The sequence below is a fragment of the Aythya marila genome (assembly GCF_965140915.1).
Source record: "Aythya marila genome assembly, chromosome: Z".
Classification (NCBI taxonomy): Eukaryota; Metazoa; Chordata; class Aves; order Anseriformes; family Anatidae; genus Aythya; species Aythya marila.
This window is the reverse complement of record NC_139080.1, coordinates 85,809,780-85,831,641: the sequence shown is the minus strand read 5'-3', so window position 1 is coordinate 85,831,641 and position 21,862 is coordinate 85,809,780. Positions and strand designations below refer to the sequence as shown.

The window sequence follows — 21,862 nt, the reverse complement described above, 5'->3', positions numbered from 1 at the left end:
TGTGTCAACACAGAGTCTTCCAGTAACTGAACGACAAATGCACTCTTACCTCAGAAAATAGGTTAAAGTAATGTATTTCCAAGTGACTTGGTTAAATGAGAATTTATACAGGAGTAGATATACTTAAAGAACTTGAGAAACAAAGACCAGATTTTTTCAAAAGTGAATGTTGGGTTCAGACTCCAGGAATGAAAGGAAATGAATGATTGATTCCTAATAATCAAAAGCATTTGCAGTACTGGGGATTGTTACCTCCTACTGCATGGCCTTTCAATCTTTGCTTCTTTGATCATTCTCTCTGAACAGACCCCTGTTCCTAGTGCCTGTCCAACAATATCAGGAATTCATCAACGTTCTCCAGTTTCAAGTTACGAACTACTGCGTCAGAGTTTGTGCTACAAGCATTTTGCAGGATGCTGAGAGCCACCATTGGGAAGACTACAAAGCTTTTTATGAGGTGTGAAGTTAAGTTTACTATTCCTACTTCTTACAAAATGTGTTTTACTGGTTGCCAGCTCTCTGACTAATTAGAAACATAAGATCAGCCTAATGTTACATAAAGATTGTTGGAATTAATTTTTTTGAAATATCTGGTTTTGCAGATATAGTGGAAATGATATAAGAAAAAATAGTAATTTATAGGTGATATAAGTAATTAGGATAGAGATTTTATGTTGTTTGCTTAATAAAATACTGTGTGGCAGGTTCAGGATGCCTTATGGAACTCAGTAAAAAGGTCACTGTCATTTTAACTCTTCTTCTTGCAGAAAGTGTGACATATAAAATTGCGAGACAGACTTTTTTTTTTTTTCCTGGAAATCTTTAATCTGATTAAATACTCTTTGATGCTTATTTTCAATTATTTTTTTTTCCTTTTTTTGACCTTTTGTGAGTGAGGTATGTAACAAGGAAAGATGGTCAATATAGTTATCTTCAGCATTCAGCTATATATTTCTGAAATAACTGGTGGAATTTCACCTGCATTTTGCAGTTGTGGGTATGCTCTTAAACTACAGTCCTAATGATTCTAAGAAAAAAACACTAAGGTCAAATGAATATATTATTATAATTTACTGATTGATTTTCCTCTTACAAGCAGAAGATATTATAGATGTATAATACTCAAAATTTTTTCACATAATTTAAGGATGAAGTGGAAGTATAATAGCTGTGATCTCCTGAAGACAAAGTCCTGCCCTGCCTTATTTGATTTACTATATGAGGGAACTAGGAGAGTTTTGTTAAATGTTTTCTGTAGTTCTTACACGAGATAATGCGATATATGTATTTTACAGATATAACATGTAAAGCTGCTGAGTCAATGACAAAAGTCTGTAGTAGTGATAAAACAGGCCTTAATATAAGTAATGGCATAAAAATGACATTCCTTAAAGATAAGGAAATAAACACTTTACTTTTGTTTGAATGTGAGCCCACGTATACTGGTTTGATAAGAAAGTAATATATTGAGTGACTTTTGGCAACTGATGTAGATCTGGTTTTAATTGGTTGTAGTTCCTATGGTGCCGTGTCTGTTTATTGCTGACCCAATAAACCCCACAGGACAGTTATTAATAATGGAGGAAACCTAATCATCACAAATAGACATCTCAACAAAGAAAAGAGTATTAATTAGCTAAATTATTTTATCATTACTGATCAGAACTGACGTGTAGGAAGGGAGGAGGAAAGCTGGTGTTTTGGCTCTGTGTGCTTGCAGGGCTTGAGGTCAGAAACATGTAACTTTATATCATTGCCCCGCTCTTTTTCCTGAAAGATCTCCTAAGAATGCCACCAGGAAGAATGATGCTGAGCAACTGTTGACTTCTGTGTTGGTCTTGTAGGCATTCTGAGCAGAACAGGATAGCTGAAGACCTATTGTTTGTCACAGAAGCTTCTAGCTGTGAAAGATGCTCCTTCCAACATATAAACTCAGCAGAAAGCGTGAGGTTCTTTCTCTTAAGTCAGACTGGAGACACACTCATGCCCTCGTCCAAGGCAGTGGCTCATGGGCCTTGTTGCCTTCTCAGTGTATCCTTTGCTGTAAACAGCATCATGATCTTGTTACTTTAAGGGGAAGCTGCTCTTGGCTCTGTACTTCTGCTTTTCTCATGAGTAGCCTAGCTCTTGAATGCAGTTTAGCTCAGGACCCTCGTTACCTTTTCTTTTCTGTCCCCCAGTTTTGAATATTACATTAGGACTATAAAAAAATCAGTCATCATTTGTAAATCCTGAATGCAATTTCATGATGATCTTGAGGTCTCTTCCAACCTAGAAATTCTGTGATTCTGTGATTCTGTGGAAGGAAAAACAAACGAACAAACAAACATTTCTGAGTTCTCCACTAACACTTTTCCTTCTCACTGCATAAGGAGGGGAGAGGAAAGAGGAAGAAACCATTCTTCCCTCAGTCTTGTATAGCATGCTTATAAGCAAACTAAATGGCTATCCTACATTTCAGCAACCACATGGGCTTATTCCTTATTCTTCCTTTTCCCTGATAATATAGGGCATTCAAATGGTATTAAAGAATGTGATGGTCTTCCCTCCCATTCCCAACTAGTCATTAATGCTACAATGTCTAAAAAAACTGCTTGGCTTACCTGATTTGTAAATCATCCTGAAAGAAGAGAAAACCACTGAGAGAAAGACAAAGGGAAAGGAGTAAGGGGAGGCAGTGTCTGTGTTTGATTATAAAGAGCTGCAGTTTCCATATCCAATTCTGTATTTATTTGTACAACAGTAACATCTGAGGAGAAGAACATTGGTAGCAAATGGTTATTACTATCTATAAAACAAAGCATTATTTCTTTTCTACATTGTTAAAATAAGAATGCTTTTTTAAATAGATTTGCACTCTTATAACCACTTCAGTACCAGATCATTTGTCCTCATTCTGACATGCACCTAGTCCATTAAACAGTAACTGGAATTAAAAGCAAAGCCAAAAGAACTGTTATAATTAGAGACTAAACCCGCAGATTCTAATCACTGTGAGGTGACAGTGATTTTATCATATATTTTTTAAAAAGTTAAGAAGTGATTTTTAAAGATATATATAGTGATTTTTTGGTAATGTGAGATCTGAACTGAGCATAGAGCACTTAGTCTAAGCTGCCAGGGAATGAAACTCTCAGGGTTCAGTATCTCTTTGATGGAGTGCACTGAACACCCACTGTGCCACTGGGCCAACTCTCCAGATTATATTTTGGAACGAAGCTTTTAGTGTAATAGACATCTGCTGTAGCTTTAGGAACTTATGTTTTCTAATAGACAAAGAATAAAGAATTGTCTGTTCAAAGATAATATTTGAACATGGTTTATGGAATAAAGCACAGCTGCTTGTTTCCTGATATATAAGCTAAATAAAAGCTCACATCTGTGAGCCTTATATGAAGTCTGCAAAAATAGCAGATGTTTACCAGTGGAATTGTCTAGAAATGACAGCAAACAGGTCAGAAAAGGGGAATGAAGCCCTTTTAAATCTTCAGTGAGACTCTGTTGCTTCTGCAGTGGTGGTACAAAGTTATAAAAAAGTATTATTCAATTTACCACCTTCAATTAAATAACACAAAGAAAATTAAGTCATTCATGTTTATAGTTAAAAAATAAAACTAGCTGACATTCAATTACTTATTATAAATAAATACCCTACATCATTAAGTTCAGTTAGAATTATAAATCATAAATCTGGTTGTTAAGTGTTCATGTTTTTTTGTAATTTTTTAGATTTAGTTTTATATGTCAAAGATATGATGAAAATGAATTAGTTTCCATTAGGGATTCAGATTAATTATTTTGTAGCTGCTATGTTTGTTCTATACAAGTAGAAAAGTTTTTGCAAAGTATTGGAAGTGTTAGTGTCTATAAGATGAGGTTAGGGCTTTTTTTTTTTTTTTTTTTTTTTTTTTCTGGATAAATTCTGCCAGAATATATCTCAAATATATCTCAAGTAGTCTTGATATTATATCTAAGAAATCCACACTTACGTAAATGTATTATTAAGTTCTGAGTTATGCAAACTTATGAAGTTATGAGTAGAGTTATGAATTAAACTAGTACTTTCTTATAATGATGTTTCATTATATCCTGTGATAATATTTAAAGATTGTTTCACATAAGAAAAATGAGAAGTTATTTTAATCTGACTTCTGTATGTTCTGATCCTTTTTTGATCTATATTGATCCTATTTTACCTGTGTGCAAACACATGTCTAGTGCTTAACTGTATGAAGTATCAGAAAGACTGGTTTTGTTGGATCATGCTTGAACCTGTTCTAAAACTTCACTGGCTCTGCATGTGAAGAAAACTAGGCATATAATTTATCTTTGAAACTTGCCTGTATTACATTTTTCTTTTCTGTATTAGTGAAAATGGGAAAATTGGTAGTTTTGATGATTTTTCTTTCTTTTTATTTTTCTTCTTCTTTTTCCTCCCCTTTAATGAGATGTTAGAGATGCCTATGTCAATCAGAAATGTAATGAGTAGGGCAATGGTCATAAGTTAGGTACTCCAGTACTTTGTCATAATTTGCTGCTTTTTAATATAAATTAAACTTCAAATATGATGGCAGAGAAACATGGAATAATAACAACTTCCAACAATCTGCTTACACGGTGTATTTAAAAAGAAGCTAGATTATTTTCTTTAGGGAAAAATGTCTATCAAACTCTTAGAGTGTTTTAAAAATCATGTTTTGTTTTTTTTTTTTTTTCTTTTTTTTTTTTTTTCTATATCTGATAATGCAGAAATATTTAAAAAATCTTAAAATATTTCGCAGCTCCATTGGAATGTGGGAGGTGAAGGTTCAGGACTTTTTTTGTTGATTCAGCTTCATTCTAGTGCTATTTTCTGAATATTTTCTTAGTTGAAATATTTGAATTTGAATTAAAATTTGTTCTTCATAAATATATTATGAATTGGCTACTATGATTTTGACTGTTTTATATTTTTCTCTGTTTTTGGAGTGGTTCTGCATAGATAATGAAATATTAATAGCAGTTTTCCTTTCCAGAAAATATTTTGTTAAAATCAGTTGCCATTATCAGATGAAACTATATACATATACATTTTGTACCTCGTATTAATAATTTAATTGCTCTTTTTTTTTGTTTGTTTCTTTTGTTTTGTTTTGTTTTGTTTAAACCCTGTTCTTACTGTGCCCTCACTATGCATAACCAAAAAGTTTGTCATCATGGTTATATTATGTCATAATTATGAATGTGGGGAAATACACAAGCTTAAGTAATTTAAGTAACTATTTTCTGTTGATAATAAAGAAACTCGTGTATCAAATTCATACGACTATTCTAGTGCCTATAGAATATGTTTTTAAATTGGACTTAAAACACTACAGGTTTTGAGAGTAGGTTAGTTAAGGATATAGAAGGGCAAATGCACATGCTTTAGTTTGGTGGCAGAATTCTGGTTTTGTAACTGAAATGGAGCGAGTGTTTTTTTGCTTATAAAGATATTTCTCATCTTGTCAAGGACCATTTTTTGATCATCATGTGCTTGAAATTCTTCAGTTATTTCCTTTCAGGTTGAATTAATTAGACTCGCAGAAACTAAATTGACATTTTGGAAGGTGTTTTTCTATTATTTACTGTGTGGTGGTTTTGCTAGGGGGAAAGATGCTCATTCTCTGTCCAGATGTGGCATTATTTCTGCTGTGCTCTTCATCATGACCTATGCACCATTCTACCTCCCAAGTTAGCCCAGGAGATTCTTATGGATGTGCTAGAGCAATCTTTGGCTGTGCTGTCCTCCAGATATATGCAGGCATGCCCCAGTTACAAGAGAACCCCACAAATCAGGTAACAGTTTTATATTTAACATACACTTTTTATGGGTAAAATACATGAATCTTTGTTTTCTGCTATACATTGCTTTAGTTCAAGTCAATTGTTAATATACATGAGGGGGTGGGAGGGAATATAAACACAACAAATATTTTCAGGGTCATTTTAATCCAATATATTTTGTATATTTAAGAATATTTGGTAGTTGTATACTGAAGAAGGCAGAATCAAAGAAATATTTATGAAATTGTGATATAAATTGCTTGACTTTTTGAAAGTTTCTTGATGAAGAGTGGAGTTGTAACCAAAAAATGTGAAAAGAATTGGCATCCTAAGAAATCAAACCATTTATTCACGAAGAAAACTCCATGTGTTCTATTTTCTTCATACACCTTTTCAAGTGGAAGACCTACTGGGTCACATCAAAATATCTACCATTAAAGACAGCAGTACAGAAGGCTGTTCCTTCCCCTGTCATTTTAGGAAACAGGAAGTTGGAAGTTCTCCTTGCTGGGATTCTTTTTCCCAGAGGCTCTTTTTAATAAATATTAAAACAGGTGTTTTGAGGTGGAAGTTCATCCTATCTCTGTCCTTTCACTTTTTTCTTTGTTTGATTGAATAAATCGGTGTATTTGTCATCCTGCTCTTTGCTACTCTTTACTACATGAATATATGTGTCCATGTTAAAATGTTGAAAGTGATATACTCCATGGTAGCTTTGTGAGTGAAAAACTAAAGAGGTTGTCATTTGTAGGAGATGGAAAACATTCAGCAGAGATGTTCTATGTGATTAGTGAGCTAAGCATTTACTGTGAAGAGGAAAACAGTGTCATGGAAAGTTTAAGTAATTTGTACAAGCTCATGTTCTTGATATAGCTGGGAAAAAAAAAACAAAAAAAAACAAAACATAACCTGTTATTCAGGGTATTCCAATGTTTACATGCTTTATTTCTGACTTAATTTCAGTTCTAGGTCTTTCTTTATTTTCAGGTATAGAGAAAATAATTTCATGCAAATTTGGGGGGAAAATTTGTTGGAAAAAAATATCTCAGACATATAAGAATGTGTATTAACACTGTATTCTTTAAACGTAGAAATAATCATTTGCTTCAAAATAATGAACAAAACTGTATTTTTTGCATTGTCTTTTTTGAAGATAAGTTGTTTTGCATAAGGTAATTCATGAATTTTTCACTAAATGAATTGACTTATCCAGTTGTATGCAAATGAAAAAGCAAATTATAATGAATATTAATTAATACATTCTATCACTGGTTTTCTATCTATCTATATATGTATATACACACACATATACACATATACTGTGCTTTAGGGGCTTATTTTCTCTCAATGGTTCTTGAGATGTTAGAAATCTATAATATTGCCAAATGCCACTTCACATCTGGTTGCATAGGCTTTTGAAAAATAAGAGGAATCTTTAAAATGTAGATGATCATATACATACCCATCGGCTTTTAGGCACTTAGGTGCTTCTTGAAGTCCTACTTCACGCCTGCCGTATATTTTGTGTTATCCATCTATCTCTTACTATCTCTTGTATGTCAGCATCCTCTTGTGAAATTTTGTTGTTGTAGTTTGGGCTTTTGCTATTATTTAGGCCAATTACCCATGATACTCTGCTATTCAATATCAAAGTAACTGATTACTGACTCAGAAATATTCCACATCATAATGTATTGCCTGGAAGTTGAAGTTCTGCAAACTGAAGATTTAGTTCACTTACTAATTTTTAACTCTAGTAGAATTTGAAAATAGTATATACAATCTAGTGTTATCATAAGGAAAACTAAATTAAATTTATTTGAATGTAGTGTAGAAGTTAAGTTGTTCCCATCTAGTGGCATTGTCCTTTTAAAGAGGACATTTTGGTATTTTGCTATTCTTCTGTTGACTAGTGTCAGTAATGGATTTTCTGTGACAGAGCTGCATATTTGCACCATAATAGCTTCAGAATTTCTACAGTACGGACTGATGAAAGATGAAATTTCAAGCCAATGCTATAATTTAGGTATTTTTTGTTGTTAGAGGAGAACTCTTTAATTGAAGTTTACCACTATCCTAATGTCCTATGTAATACTATTTTCCCTTTTTCTTTCCTACAGAATAGATATTGCAGCAATTTTGATATCCACTGAGAACATGCTGTGGTCAGTTTGCAGTTCAGTACAGGAATTTCTGAATCCACGTGAAGATAGAGATCTCAAGATCTATAAAATACATACCCACTGCAATAATCTGCTCTCTGTGCTAGCTATTTTAACTTCACCACTGAAGAATTTGTATGAGTGAGTATGAAATAAACATTCAATATGAGATAAGATAGGTTATTGAACTTACATTGATGTATTCTCAAGATAAACAGTTGTGTTAAAATACAAATGCAATGCATGTTGTTGAAACAATTTGATAACCTTTGAATATTTCTTGATTTGATCTTTAACTCATCTTTATGATCTTGCTTAAAGATCAATCTACAGGGATTTTATTAGCTTTGGATTAACCTCTTCAAGGTTAACTAGAATGTTATTAGGAATGTTATTAGGATATTGGGAAGAACTTCTTTACTGAGCGGGTTGTGAGGCATTGGAATGGGCTGCCCAGGGAAGTGGTGGAGTCACCATCCCTGGAGATCTTTAAAAGACATTTAGATGTTGAACTTAGCGATATGGTTTAGTGGAGGACTTGTTAGTGTTAGAGGTTGGACTTGATGATCTTGAGGTCTCTTCCAACCTAGACAATTCTGTGATTCTGTGATTCATACTTACGCATCTAAGCTTCAGGATACTAATTTGGTTTTCTAAGTATCAAAAACTTGACATGTACAGGATGTAGCATTTTTACAAAGTCCTCTGCAAATTGCAAGCAAAGCTGACAAATTTTGCTTAAGAAGAATATAAAAAATGTCATATTTTGTTCTATGTTAATAAAAATAACATTAAAACTGAAAAGCATTGTTAGAGAGATGATGCATGGTTTTTCTCTGAGTTAAAAGGGATACATTTTATGAACTGTGTATTCAGCACTTTTGTTTTCAAAAGCCTATGAGACTCTATATCAAAACAGTTCTTTTATACTGCATGTTTCATTAGAACCAATATTTGTCAGGTAACCTAACCCACTAATTATATTTCAGATTACAAAGAAAAGACAGGTTTACCAGATTAGTTTCTCAAATAACTATATCCAACTGCTTTCATATACCAAATTTTATGTTGAATTTCTAAGTTCGTTAGTAACTGAGCTATACATAGTTCATCACATTAAGAATCTATCAATAACAAATTTAGAGGTTATGCATGATTTTAAGGGAATATTAATCCTTCATCAGTTGTCTTTAGAATTACAGCTGTATAATCAAAATTTCCATCTGTTATGTTCATTCTATACCTTGGAAAACTTCAGTAAAATTAACTGAAAGTGAAGTAAAGATTTTGCTATTAAATCTATCATGCTCTCTATTTGTACCACAAGATTTCCCTGCTGGGGTTAGTTTTAAATTAAACTTTAGACTGCTTAAGAAAGTTCTGTGTAATCATAAAAGTGCTGATGAGAGACCGTTGTGTTTCAGGAGTTTACTAATAATAGGACTGGCTAATTTCCAACTTACTAGAGATGTGGCATTGGCTGTTACTTCCAGGGAATTAGAATTACTCAAATATCTTTATTATGCAGTTCAAATGCAGCAAAAATATTGGGGTTGCTGAAAAATTAATAATATACTTAATTTAAATGAACTCATTCTGGCCGATGGTTTCTCTTTCCTAATTCTCAGAACAGACCTCGTGCTTCCTGCTGTCACTTAGTGTATTTTCTGTATGAATAGTGTGCAAGATTCACCTGTGAATCTTGGGCCATCATCAGTTTTTAGCCCTCACTCTTTTTTGTTTCATTTTTCTCCACCCTTGTCTGGCTTTTCTGAAGAGACTTCAGTATAGTCACAGAATGCTTGGGATGGAAGGGGCCTACTATGCTACGGAGTGGGATGCCTTAAGCTAAGTCATGTTAGTCAAAGCTCCATCCATCCTGGCCTTGAGCACTTCTAGTGAGACATAAAGATCAGGATCTAAACTGGGAGGACCCATTGACTCCCTTGGGAATAGAGATGCCTTGCAAAGAGATCTTGACAAATTAGAGGTCTGGGCAACCACATAAAATTTAATAAGAACAAGGGGAGGATTCTGTACCTGGGATGGGGACAACCCTGGTTGTACATACAGACTAGGGTTGAGAGGCTTTAGAGCAGCCCCACAGAACTGATCTAGGGGTTATGGTCAAAGGCAAGTTGAACATGAGTCAACCATGTGTCCTAGCAGCCAAAAGGGCCAATCAAATCCTGGTGTGTATCGGACACAGCATGGCTGAGTGAAGTGATTGTCCTGCTCTGCTCTGCACTGGTGTGGCCTCACCTCGAGTACTGTGTGCAGTTTTGGGTACTACAGTATATGGACATAAAACTATTAGAGATTGTCCAAAGGAGGGCTACAAAGATGGTGAAAGGTCTAGAAGGCAAGATGTATGAGTAGTGTCTGAAGTCACTCGCTTTTTTCAGCCTAGAGAAGCCTGAGGGGCTGCTTCATGTTGGACCACAGCTTCCTCACAAGGGAGAGTGGAGGGGTAGGCACCGATCTCTTCTCTCAGTGGTCATGATGCCAAGCCTGTCAGAGTTCAAGAAGAATTTGGAGAATGCTCTCAGAAATATGGTTTGATTTTGGGTTGTCTGGGGTAGAGCCAGTAGTTGGACTTGATGATACTTGTGGGTCCCTTCACACGCAGGATATTCTATGATTCTGTGATCTCAGTGCAAGGCCTTTACACCCTCAAGTGAGTTAACAGCTCATCCTAATTTAGTGTCATCTGCAAACTTAGTTTGCATATGAGTCCTGCATCCAGATCATTTATAAAAACATTGAACATTGAAGAGAACTGGCACCAAAATGGATCCCTGGGGAGTCCTACCAGTGACCAGCTGCCAGGCTGCTGTAATCCCATTGCTCTTTGAGCCCAACCTGTCAGCCAATTCTTCAATTATGTATTTGTCTAACTGTGCTGAACATTTTTGCAGAAGAATACGTGTGAGAGATGGTATTGAAAGCTGTGCTGAAATCCAAAAGATCACATCTATTCCCTTGGTCGACTAGATGGGTAACTTTGTCGTTAAAGGAAATTAAGTTAGTTAAGCACAATGGCACCTCTTGTGAACTGGTGTTGGCTATCACCAATGTGCATTGTCTTTCAAGTGTTTACTCAGTAACTCCCAGAATGATCTTTAATTTTACTATGCACTAAAGTGAGACTGACAGGCCTGTAATTTCCAGGGTCTTCTTTCTTGCCTTTCTTGAAAACTGGGACAATATTTGCCATCTTCTAGTCAAGTGGGACCTCTCCATATTCCCAAGATCCTTAAAAAATAATTGAGAGAGGTCTCACAATGACATCATCTACCTCTTTCATCTGTCTTAACTGATGTCAAGTAGATGAAGAGAATTAAGGTCTTTAGGTTGCTCACCATACTCCTCCTAATGCAGCCTAGTGTATGGCTTGTGCTATTTTTAATGAGACTACACTGTGGCCTCATATTCAACACCATACAGGCCATAATACCCAGGTTCTTCTGTAAGGTTGGTAATCAGTTCCCAGCCTATTATTGTTCTGTTGCTGGAGCACTTTACCTCATTATTACATTAGTAAAGATGCACTTTACCTCAGCAAACTCCATGAGTTTTCTGCTGGTCCTCTCATCTTTGATTCATCGCTTTGCTGTTTGTTAACTCACATACCTACTCCATCCAATTTCGTGTTATCCACAAAGATGCATTTTGACTGTTCAGTTCTGTGCAAGTTTCGAGGAAGCAGTTTAACAAATGTCCTCCTGAATGTGCCCTCAAAACCTAGGTGTTACTGCTTTCTTGCTGCTGACCCGAATCTCTGAAAAAAGAGGACTTTTGTCCTCTTCCGTGTTTTTATTTTGTTTTGTTTTATTTTGTTTTGTTTTATTTTGTTTTATTTTTTTTTTGTCCTTTTTGATGTAGACTACATCACCAGCCTTTCCCTCATCCACCAGGCAGGTCACCTGGTCATAGAAGGAGATGAGGTTGGTCAGGTAGAACTAGCCTTTCGTGAACCCATGCTGGCTGGGCCTGATCCCCTTGTTGTCCCACATATGCTGTGTGATTGCATTCAAGATGACCTGTTCCATCACCATTCCTGGCACCGAGGTCAGGTTGACAGGTCTGTAGTTCTCCGGGTCCTTCTTGTAGCCCTTCTTATATATGGGAGTCACATTGGTAAGTCTCCAGTCATCTGGGACCTCCCTGGATGACCATGACTGCTTGATAGATGATGGAAAGCGGCCCAGTAATCACATCCACCACCTCCCTCAGCACCCTCAGGTGGATCCCATCCTGTCCCCATGGATGTGTGACAGTCCAAGTGGAGCAGCAGGTCTCTGTTTACACCTGAAGTGTGTTTTTTTTTTCTGTTCCTCATCCCAGACTTCCAGGTCAGGAGGCTGAGTAACCCAAGGATAATTGGCCTGACTAGTAAAGACAGATGCAAAGAAGGCATTAAGAACCTCTGCCTTTTCCTTATCCTCAGTAGTCATGTTCCCCCCCACGTCCAGTAAAGGATGGAGATTCTCCTTGGCCTTCCTCTTACTGCCAATATATTTGTAAAAACATTTCTTTCTTGTTATCCTTAGCCATAGTGGTCAGGTTCAGCTCGTGCTGGGCTTTAGCCTTCCTGATTTTTTCCCTCTGCATATGCTGGGAACCTCCTTCTACTCTCCCCGAGTTTCTGCCCCTTCTTCCACCAGACATAAACCCTCTTTTTCTCCTGAACACTCAGAAAATGTTCCCTGTTCAGCCACACCCATGTTCTTCCCTGATGGCTCATCTTACAGCACACAGGGACGGCCTGCTCCTGTGCCTTGAAGGAGCGCCGTGAAGGAGCCCCTCCTTCTTGAGGAGTATGTAGCTTTCCTGGACCCTTCTGCCCTGGAGGACTGACTCCCAAGGGACCCTCCATACCTGTGTCCTGAACAATTCAAAATCTGCCCTCTGAAAGTCCAAGGTAGCAGTGTTACTGACCCCCCTCCTGATTTCACCAAGAATAGAGAACTCCACCATGTCATGGTCAACCAAGACAGCTCCCTCCTTCTCTGTTCATGAACAGCAGGTCTAGAGGGGCACCTCTTCTGGTAGGCTCATTAACAGCTGAGTTAGGAAGATGTCTTCCATGAACCTCCTGGACTGCTTCCTCGGGGCTGTATTGTATTTCCAGCATATGTCTGGGAAGTTAAAGTCCCCCATGAGAACAAGTGCTGGTGATTGTGCGACTTCTGCCAGCTGTTTGTAGAATGTGTTATATATTATTACACATATTATAGTTGTTAGTCTTTTGTACTGAGTAGGATATCATAATCTTTCTTTTAGTGGAGATCATAAAGAGTAAGGTGGATGCAGCTTTTCATGATTTTGTAATACAAATTATTATGTCTTGTTTTCTCAACAAGAAATGAGGCCAATAACTTGAATTCTGAGAGAAGAATTTAGAGAATATAGAATAAATAGAATTTAAATAAATAAATAGAATTTTTATTGGTAAAATTGCCATCTATTGGGTAAAAACTAAAAAAAAAAAAAAAAAGAAAAGATATTTCTCTTAACCCTAATTTATGACTCACTTGTTAGTCATGTTTCTTCCATATAAAGAGCTAAATTTTTCAAAGTCTACAAGGAAATACCATTAGGATACATCTTGTTGGCATTTCATTATTTCACACCTGCACTGATGTTTACCAGATCAACTCTCACCTTGTCATACTCTACAGAAGAATAAAACTCCTGTAACTTGGAATCTTGCTGTGGTATTAAATACTTTCACAGATGCTTTCCACTGCTTTGAGACTATAAGCAGCTGCTTTAACATATCTTGTAGTCAAAACAAATTTCCTACTACCTATTATTATACTTCTGTCAGAAGAGTAGTTGAATTAAACTGTCTGGCAGAGGGCTGGTTTTGCCTTATGTTCTGGTAAAAATTACATAACGAGCAATGGACACTGAGTACTGCTGTCACCATTTTATTATCATTAGACACTTCACTTTTTCTAGTATTTGAAGGCAGTAAAATTTAAATAATTTTTAAAACCATCACATTTTCTCCATGTCAGTTTCAAAATTTGCAAAGAGGTTTTGCTCTAAGTCTTAGAGGCCAAATGTATGCCCTGTGCTTGTCATCAGGAGACAGCTAAGACACCTTATTTAACAACCTGCATTAGCCAGAAATCTCTAAAACTTGTTTATTTATTTATTTATTTATTTATTTTTCTTTCACAGCCGCCCAATCTGTACCTATCTTCTTTCTTGTAGGAAGTTGGCTCTGTCCTTTGCTATATTAAGAGAAATATCTCAGGGGATGAGAGACAATAAGTTTTTTTTTTCCTTGAATTTTCTCAGACTGTTGAAGTTACTGTTTTTAAAATAATTATTTTTTCTGTTTAAGTACTCCTTTTATCTACATTATGATCTCTGCTTTAATTTTTCATGAATTCACAAAGAGTATAAATTTACAATATGCTTACCATTCTGGTCAGATATTGCTTACTTAAGATCATTCTAAAAGCCTGTAATACATTGTTTCTACTAGCTTTGTTTGATCAGTAAAGTAATTTCCAAATAAATTACCCTTTCTTTTGGAGGAGTTCAGAAGCTCTACACCTGTCTTCCTTAAGCACAGTATAATTTTCTTTCATCTGCAGTCATATAAGCAAACAGTGACCTTATAGACATTGTAGCTGTACTTCTAAATTACCGATATACAACTGTGAAAATAAAAAAGAAAAAAAGTTTTAAAGTAATTTGAAATAATAAAATGACAAAACACAAATACTGCCAATGCCACCATGATATAGCACCCTATAAGAAAAAGGACATTTTACATTTTAGGTAAAGAAATCATTGAGACTGTATTCCAATTGGATTCCAATTGGATTCCAATTCTATCTCCAGTTTTAAGTGTTTAAATCTACTCACACTGTTTCTATATTGTGACAGTGACTTTTTTATGCGATATAAAAAGATTCCCCTGTCCTGAGAAAAACCTCATCTTTCTTCCTTAGATATTTTAAGTGTCCTTCAACTCTTACTGCAACAGAAAGAATTCTTACTGAAAATCAGGAATAAAACTGAATCTCTCCAGAAAGTAAAGCAAATATACTAAAATGCCCATTCTAGAGTCCAGAACTGACATTTTTAAAAGTAGTTACCTTTCTTGCATATGCTGTGTTAAAGAATAAAGAAGTTTGGCAGGACTTAAACCCCCTTGCATCTCAACTTGTCCTCAGATATCAGAGTGGCTGGGGGTGGCTGGGCTTGAATTCTGAGTGATGCCCAATTCAGCACTAAAGTCCTGTCGCATCCAATATACCAAATTACCACAATCACGAATGCACAAATAGCACAATACACCTTCAGTTTAGCAGATTAGCAACTGGTTGTCGTGGTTCCGCTCGAGTGGGCAGCTGAGCTCCACCACAGCCGCTCTCTCACTCCCCCTCCTCAAAGAGGAATGGGGAGAAAATATGTGAAAAGGGCTCAAGGGTTGAGTTAAGGACAAGAAAATCACGCAATAATTATTGTAACGGGCAAAACAGACTCAGCATAAGAAGATAGTAAGATTTATTGCTCATTACTAACAAGCTAGAGAAGTGAGAAACAAAGGAAAGAAACCAAAAGCACCTTCCCCCCATCCACCCTCTTCCACCTCCTCCCCCCGAGCGGCGCAGGGGAATGGGGGAATGGGGGTTATGGTCAGTCTACAGCACTTCTTCTCTGCCGCTCCTTCTCAGTCACTCTCGTCCCCTGTGCTGTGGGGTCCCACCCACGGGATGCAGTCCTTGATGAACTGATCCGGCGTGGGCTTCCCACAGGCAGCAGCTCTTCCAGAACTGCTCCAGATATGGGTCCGTACCACGGGGTCCATCCCTCAGGAGAAAACTGCTCCAACCTGGCTCCCCTACGGGCAGCAGCTCCTGCCGGGTCACCTGCTCCTGCGTGGGCTCCTCTCCACGGGCTACAGGTCCGGCCCGGAATCTGCTCCGGCAGGGGTCTTCCACAGGCGGCAGCCTCCGTCGGTGCAGGGCCACCTGCTCCACCGTGGTCTCCTCCACGGGCCGCAGCGTGGAACCCTGCTCCACCATGGTACTCCATGGGCTGCAGGGGGACATCCTGCTTCACCATGCTCCTCACCACAGGCCGCAGGGGACTTCTGCTCCGGCGCCTGGAGCACCTCTCCCGCTCCCTCTACACTGACCTTGGCATGTGAAAGGCTGTTCTCTCACTCCCTTGTCTCTCCCAGCTGCTGTGTGGCGCAGCGTTTTTTCCCTGTCTTAAATATGCTCTCACAGAGGCGCAAAACAACATCGCTTATTGGCTCGGATCTGGAAAACAAAGGGGCCCTTCCCAAACATGGGGCAGCTTCTTGATCTTTCTCACAGAAACCACCCCTATGGCTCCCTGCTACCAAAACCTTGCCACATAAACCCACTACACTGGTGTAGTTTACTGAAGCTACAGGAGGACAGATTGCTGATGATGAAGATGCTGTCTGCAAAGCACGTGCAAATACTAAGAATATGACTAACACAACCAGCTACATACAAGCTAGCTTACGAAATAACTCTATAAAGAATGTTAGGTTTCTTAGGGAAGCACTAGGGTTCAAATCTGACCCAGTAGGCATCCCAATGGAGGGGGGGGGAAGAGAAGTACAGCCTGTCAGCTGACCCCAAAAGTCAGCGATGTCCTCCTGACTTGTCTGTGATGTTGTCTCACAACATTAAACAACTTTAAAAACCATCTAACGCTTTTCCTTTCTTGAGCCTTTTTTTCACTATGTTCCTGCTTTTAGGTGGAGCTTGAATTGCTCTTCATTATGATTGGTATAAAATTGTCTTGCCTTTGCTTTCAAGTTACAGGCTCAGAGAAATTCAGATCACATGCTCAGTGAGGTGTGGTTATACCTTGGAGGCATGTAGCCTTTGGGATGGAGGTGTATTTTGTCATTGCAGTGAACTTATAATAAATAAAGTTCACCAGAGGACATGATTTTATGATCAGTTTGGCTCAGGGCTGGCTATGCAGTCTGTCAGTCCCATAGTACCATCAAGCTCCCCATCCCTGCAGTGAGAGCACAGAGTTTGGTTGCAGTGTCTTCACTCTGCTCTACCCTCCATACTATTTCTCCTAGACTCCACACACTAAGCCACCCTGGTGTTACCAATATTTAAGGCTGCAGGTTATGTTGTCAGGGGGAATATTGTGGAACAGACTCCTTGAGTATCTACCACTTCTCACTCTGAAAGTATCCTCAAAGTTGAACCTTCTCTTAAGATGTGGACATATCTTTAGTTTCAATAAGTCACCTCCACCAATTGTTCCACAACGTAACTTGGAAAATTCCAGCCATGATACATAAAGGAACAAACTTAGAGAAGGCAAGTTAGTAAAATGAAACATTCACAGCCAAGTAAGTAAAAAAGTGAGTTGCAAAAAGAATGATAATTGGTAATGATTAATGGAGGGCGTATGTAAGGGATGACATCCCTTCTGCAGAAGTACTCTGTACAAACACTAATACATTTATTAATTTTTATTCTTGTATTTTATAATCTTAGATAATAATTTAAGTCAAGTATTAATTATATCATGTCTGTCCTTACAATTACATAGGTGTTTTTATAGTCAAATGACATCAGTAACAAATAAGAATAGTTACTTTTTGTTATCAGTTCGCTGAGTGTGATTTTTGCCTCTCACAGCCTTTAGGTAAGAGAAATAATGGAGAAGGAGTGACATAAAACTAATTTATCTGATTCTTCAGCAGTCTTTATTTTTCTTTTTTTAAACAGCAGATATTTCCATCACTATTCTGTCTATATCTTACAAGCCAGTGAAGGAGATCTGAGGCTTCTGATTCATTTTTTTTCCAGTTTCATCCAAAGTCTATGTCTACTTGGATGTTAAGGCAAAAGATGACCACTATAATTTCAAAAGATATTTTACTTATATTTATGATACTGCTATATTGATAATATGATGCATGTGTTGGGCAAAAACAAAAGATCAATAGAAATAAATGGCTGAAGAGCAATTTGCTTATTCAATGCATTTTAAAATATAGTTCAAAAATCTGCTATATGAGACTAAATATATGAAGACAATTGCTTTAACTCTACTGAAAGTGCTAGATACTGAGCTACAAATAGTGAAAGCAAATAGAATGAGAATGACATTTGTAGCATCAAATAAGATCAATAAATTTGCAGTTACATGTATGCACATATGTATGTAGTGCTAGTTATCATAATGGATTCTCCATCTTCTATTGATATATATTTGTATTATTGATTCAAAAGGATTTTCAGTGTCCCATGTGATTCAGATGTGGTTTGTTTTTGTTTATTTGTTTGTTTGTTGTTTTTCTTTTCAGGACATTTCAGAACAATTCTGGAGAACATCTTCCTCAAGTTATTTCCAAAGACTTTTATCACCCATTACACTGGTTATTTTGCATACCATCATCCTTTCCTTCCTTAATGAAGTGAGTAACAAAAGTTGATTTTAATAAAACTACCAGATAGTCAACATTAATCAAATAGTTTGGAAAAGATTATATCTGGATACATGTTTAATTAATATTCTAATGAAACAATATAGAAGCATTTTTGGATGTTTGTTACAGATTCCCCTAGTCTTCAAACTTAAGAATTTATAAGAAAGGTCACATTGAAAGCAGTGTACTGTGTAGTTTTTTGCCCGTGCATTCATTATGTTTGATATTTGAATTGTATTTAAGGTTTTCTTGCTTTAATTAGAGTATATAGCTCTTGACAATAATGTGGTTCAGCACAGGTGCAGTTCTCAAAGACTTATAATTAAAGGGGAGATAAAGAATGTATGTCTTTCTGTTTCTGATTGCTGGTTAAAAAAGGGTCTGATATATAAATAACACATCAAATATATGCTGCTTGATCGTAGTTGATTTTTTGGGAGATTACTGTATGATTAGAGGCAAAAGCTTAATTTCTTTTTCTGTGTCACTGCATATAATGACAAGTTACATATGAGACATATGCTACCAGCTGTGCTGTCATTCCCTTTCTAATTTTGAACCTGAAGCACTCCCACACCAGTGTAGATCCTCTCCTAACCCCTTCACCTCCTCCACCTCTTCAAAAGTTATTTCCCAAGAGATTTTCGTTTTCCATTTTTATGAAAAGCTGTGTTTCCGAGGTTTTTTTGTTTGTTTGTTTTCTGATAAAGTATTTTTATTTTTTATAGAAGTATGTTAACACTTGAGAGATGACCTATTGAAGTCCAAAATGCTGTCAGTTTTTGACCTCCTACCTTGTATCTTCCTAATCACAATATCTTCCCTATGATTTTACCCCATACTGTGCAGAACATTCTTTCCACCCCTCACCCTTAATTTCATGTCAGCAGTAGTTATGTCCTTTTCTGGTGTCTCTAATAACACAATAGATGCTGTGACTGAGTCAAAGTTGTGTGATTGGCCTACTGAAATGCCACAGAATGAATTAACTATTGAATTCATATTTTGTGCTTTTCTCTGCTCAAAGTAGTCATTTAAGTTTTTCTAAAGCTTGAAAGATAATGTGTATGTGGGATCTCTACCTCTGAATCAAGTTTCAATGAAATTTTTCAATGGTTTTGTAAGTCGCACATAGATGGAGAGAAAGGAGAGGAAAGGGAGGGTATAGGAGAGGGAATGACTACATGATCACTTAAAAATGCATGCATTCTATTTCTTAGAAAAAGTATCCTTCATTAAGGACTCACAGTAGAAAAAAAGTAATTTTTCTGATCCCCTAGTCCAAGGCTACTATTCAGAATTTAAATTATGGTGTGAATTCTGAATTTAGGAAGAGGGCTTCATAAGTTAGTACACTTTGCAGCATAAAAGTATCTAAAGGAAATGTTGATACTATTTCACTCTTAAAGAGTTCTCTTTTCTGAGGTGGAATTATGATTTTGTAGATGTTGTTTGGGGCATATTTATTTTGAATAAATAGTAAAAAACTTTTCCAGACCTATTTTCTCTGCATGAAAGGTGAGAAAGCATGCATCTCGCCAGCCAATGAAGTATCTTCTCTGTTGCTGGTTGTTTTTTTTGTTGTTGTTTGTTTGTTTTTTGTGTTTTTGTTTGTTTGTTTTGTTTTTAAATATAGTTTTTTTTGCTTGTTTATTTTTTGTGCTGTTTGTTTATTTTTTATTTGTTTGTTTTTGTTTGTTTGTTTTCTGGGAAAATGAGAAGTCCAAAAGGAAGGACAACTCTGAAAACATATCACACAGTGTGCCTGTGTGATAATAGTCTATGTATATGTACTGTCTTTGTGATAATGAGTGAACTATATTGGTAAAATACTTAATGTCTTCTTTTAACAGCACACCTTTCAGGTGCTCAGAAAAAAAAAAAAAAGGGGGGGGGGGGGATGAAAAAATATTATGTTAAGTACTTTTAAGGAACATGTCCTAAGGTGTTATAAGTTTGTTATTGGTTTTACACCATATTTTTGGCATGGAAGTTTTTCTTTCTTGAAATACTGCATTTAGAATAATAACAAGACATATTATGTTTACATATTGCAGAAAACTATTAATTAGAGGATCCTACTTTTTCCTAGATTGTTTTATGCTTTTTCTTTCCATAGCTAATAAATATATATATATTAGTTTATATATTAGTTAGTTATATATATAGTTTATATATTAGTTACCAAAATTGAAAGCTGAGGCCATTGTACAGCTCCCAGCTGTGGGCACCTAATTTTTAAGTGGATTTTGAAGACTCTAGCCTGTCATAAATATAAATATTAAATAATTGCTCTTTCTAACCTTTCTAGGAGAAAGTTCGCCTAGAAATAATTTTGTTTACAATTGTTAATTTTTTATTTTTTTTTTTTACAGATTCACTACTTAACCAGGTTTTCTACATTAGTTCTCATATATTTATATGGTTATAGTCTGTTTTATCTATCTGACTTCAACTTTCCTTATAAAATGTTGAATTTATCATTTGAGGTTTTCTTTTTCCCCCAGTTTGTATAGTTGATTATCAAAATAAATAATCACTGATTATAATTTATATTACAGTTCCTATAGTGGTAACTGTGATTCTTTCTTTGCTTCATTTGGGGTTCATAATCATAGCCTTTGCAAATGTGGTTGTTTTTTGTTTTTTTTTTTGTTTGTTTGTTTGTTTGTTTTTTTGTTGTTGTTGTTGTTGTTGTTTTTTCTCCTACTGTACAAAACTGAACATTTATATGTGTGATATTTATATGTACTTCACCTTTTGTCACTTTTTATGAGGCTAGTCTTATTTTCACTAGTACTGAGCTACGAGGATGAGAGAACATATGCCTCTCCATATGCACGTTACAAAACTTCTCAGTGCATTTATTGGTGCTAGCTTCATGGCTGTAGGGAATGTCTGCTATATTTTATTTTTCCTCCAAGTGAGTCACACCATTGTACATTTCAATTTGCAAGAGGCTTGAGGAGCCAAGAACGGGTGTATATTACAACATGATAACTTCCCATCTGGTCAATGACAGACAAGTTTTATTTCAACTCAAATATTCTAAAAATGGCATTTATTTCTGAATTCGTTTAAAATATTATCCTTCATTAATCTATCTGACCAAACTTGTCCCTTTCCTTGTATTTTGAAGGCAGTGACTGACCTTATTAGACTTCATAACATGTGGCATTCAAGGAAGAAGATAAATAAAGTGAAACTGGCCCGTTTAATTTAAATAAATTTGTGAAACATTGAGTTTAGTCATAGCCATAGTACCAAGTCTGGTGTGAATATAGTAATTGTTTGAATTTAAACATGTATTACAAACAACTAATTAGCTCTTAAAATGCATTGGAGTTCATGTACATATGAATACATACGAAGTGTAGACAGTAATACTGCTAAGAATGCAAACCCTAAAGTATGCTTATAATATGTG

General features: G+C 36.1%; 1 protein-coding gene across 4 annotated transcripts in view; it reads left to right on the top strand.

Annotated features, from left to right (window-relative positions):
* Window positions 1-21,862, top strand: part of KIAA0825 — a 254,575-nt gene that overhangs the window by 88,809 nt on the left and 143,904 nt on the right. For all 4 annotated transcript variants that reach the window (XR_014319281.1, XM_082782589.1, XM_082782587.1 and 1 more), the window contains 4 exons: window positions 307-457; window positions 5,627-5,817; window positions 7,926-8,108; window positions 18,313-18,423. Coding sequence is in view for 3 of the 4 variants with exons in the window: in XM_082782589.1 (XP_082638715.1) it covers window positions 307-457; window positions 5,627-5,817; window positions 7,926-8,108; window positions 18,313-18,423 (636 nt within the window). In the remaining variant the exon portion in view is untranslated. The remainder of the gene's footprint in view (window positions 1-306; window positions 458-5,626; window positions 5,818-7,925; window positions 8,109-18,312; window positions 18,424-21,862) is intronic.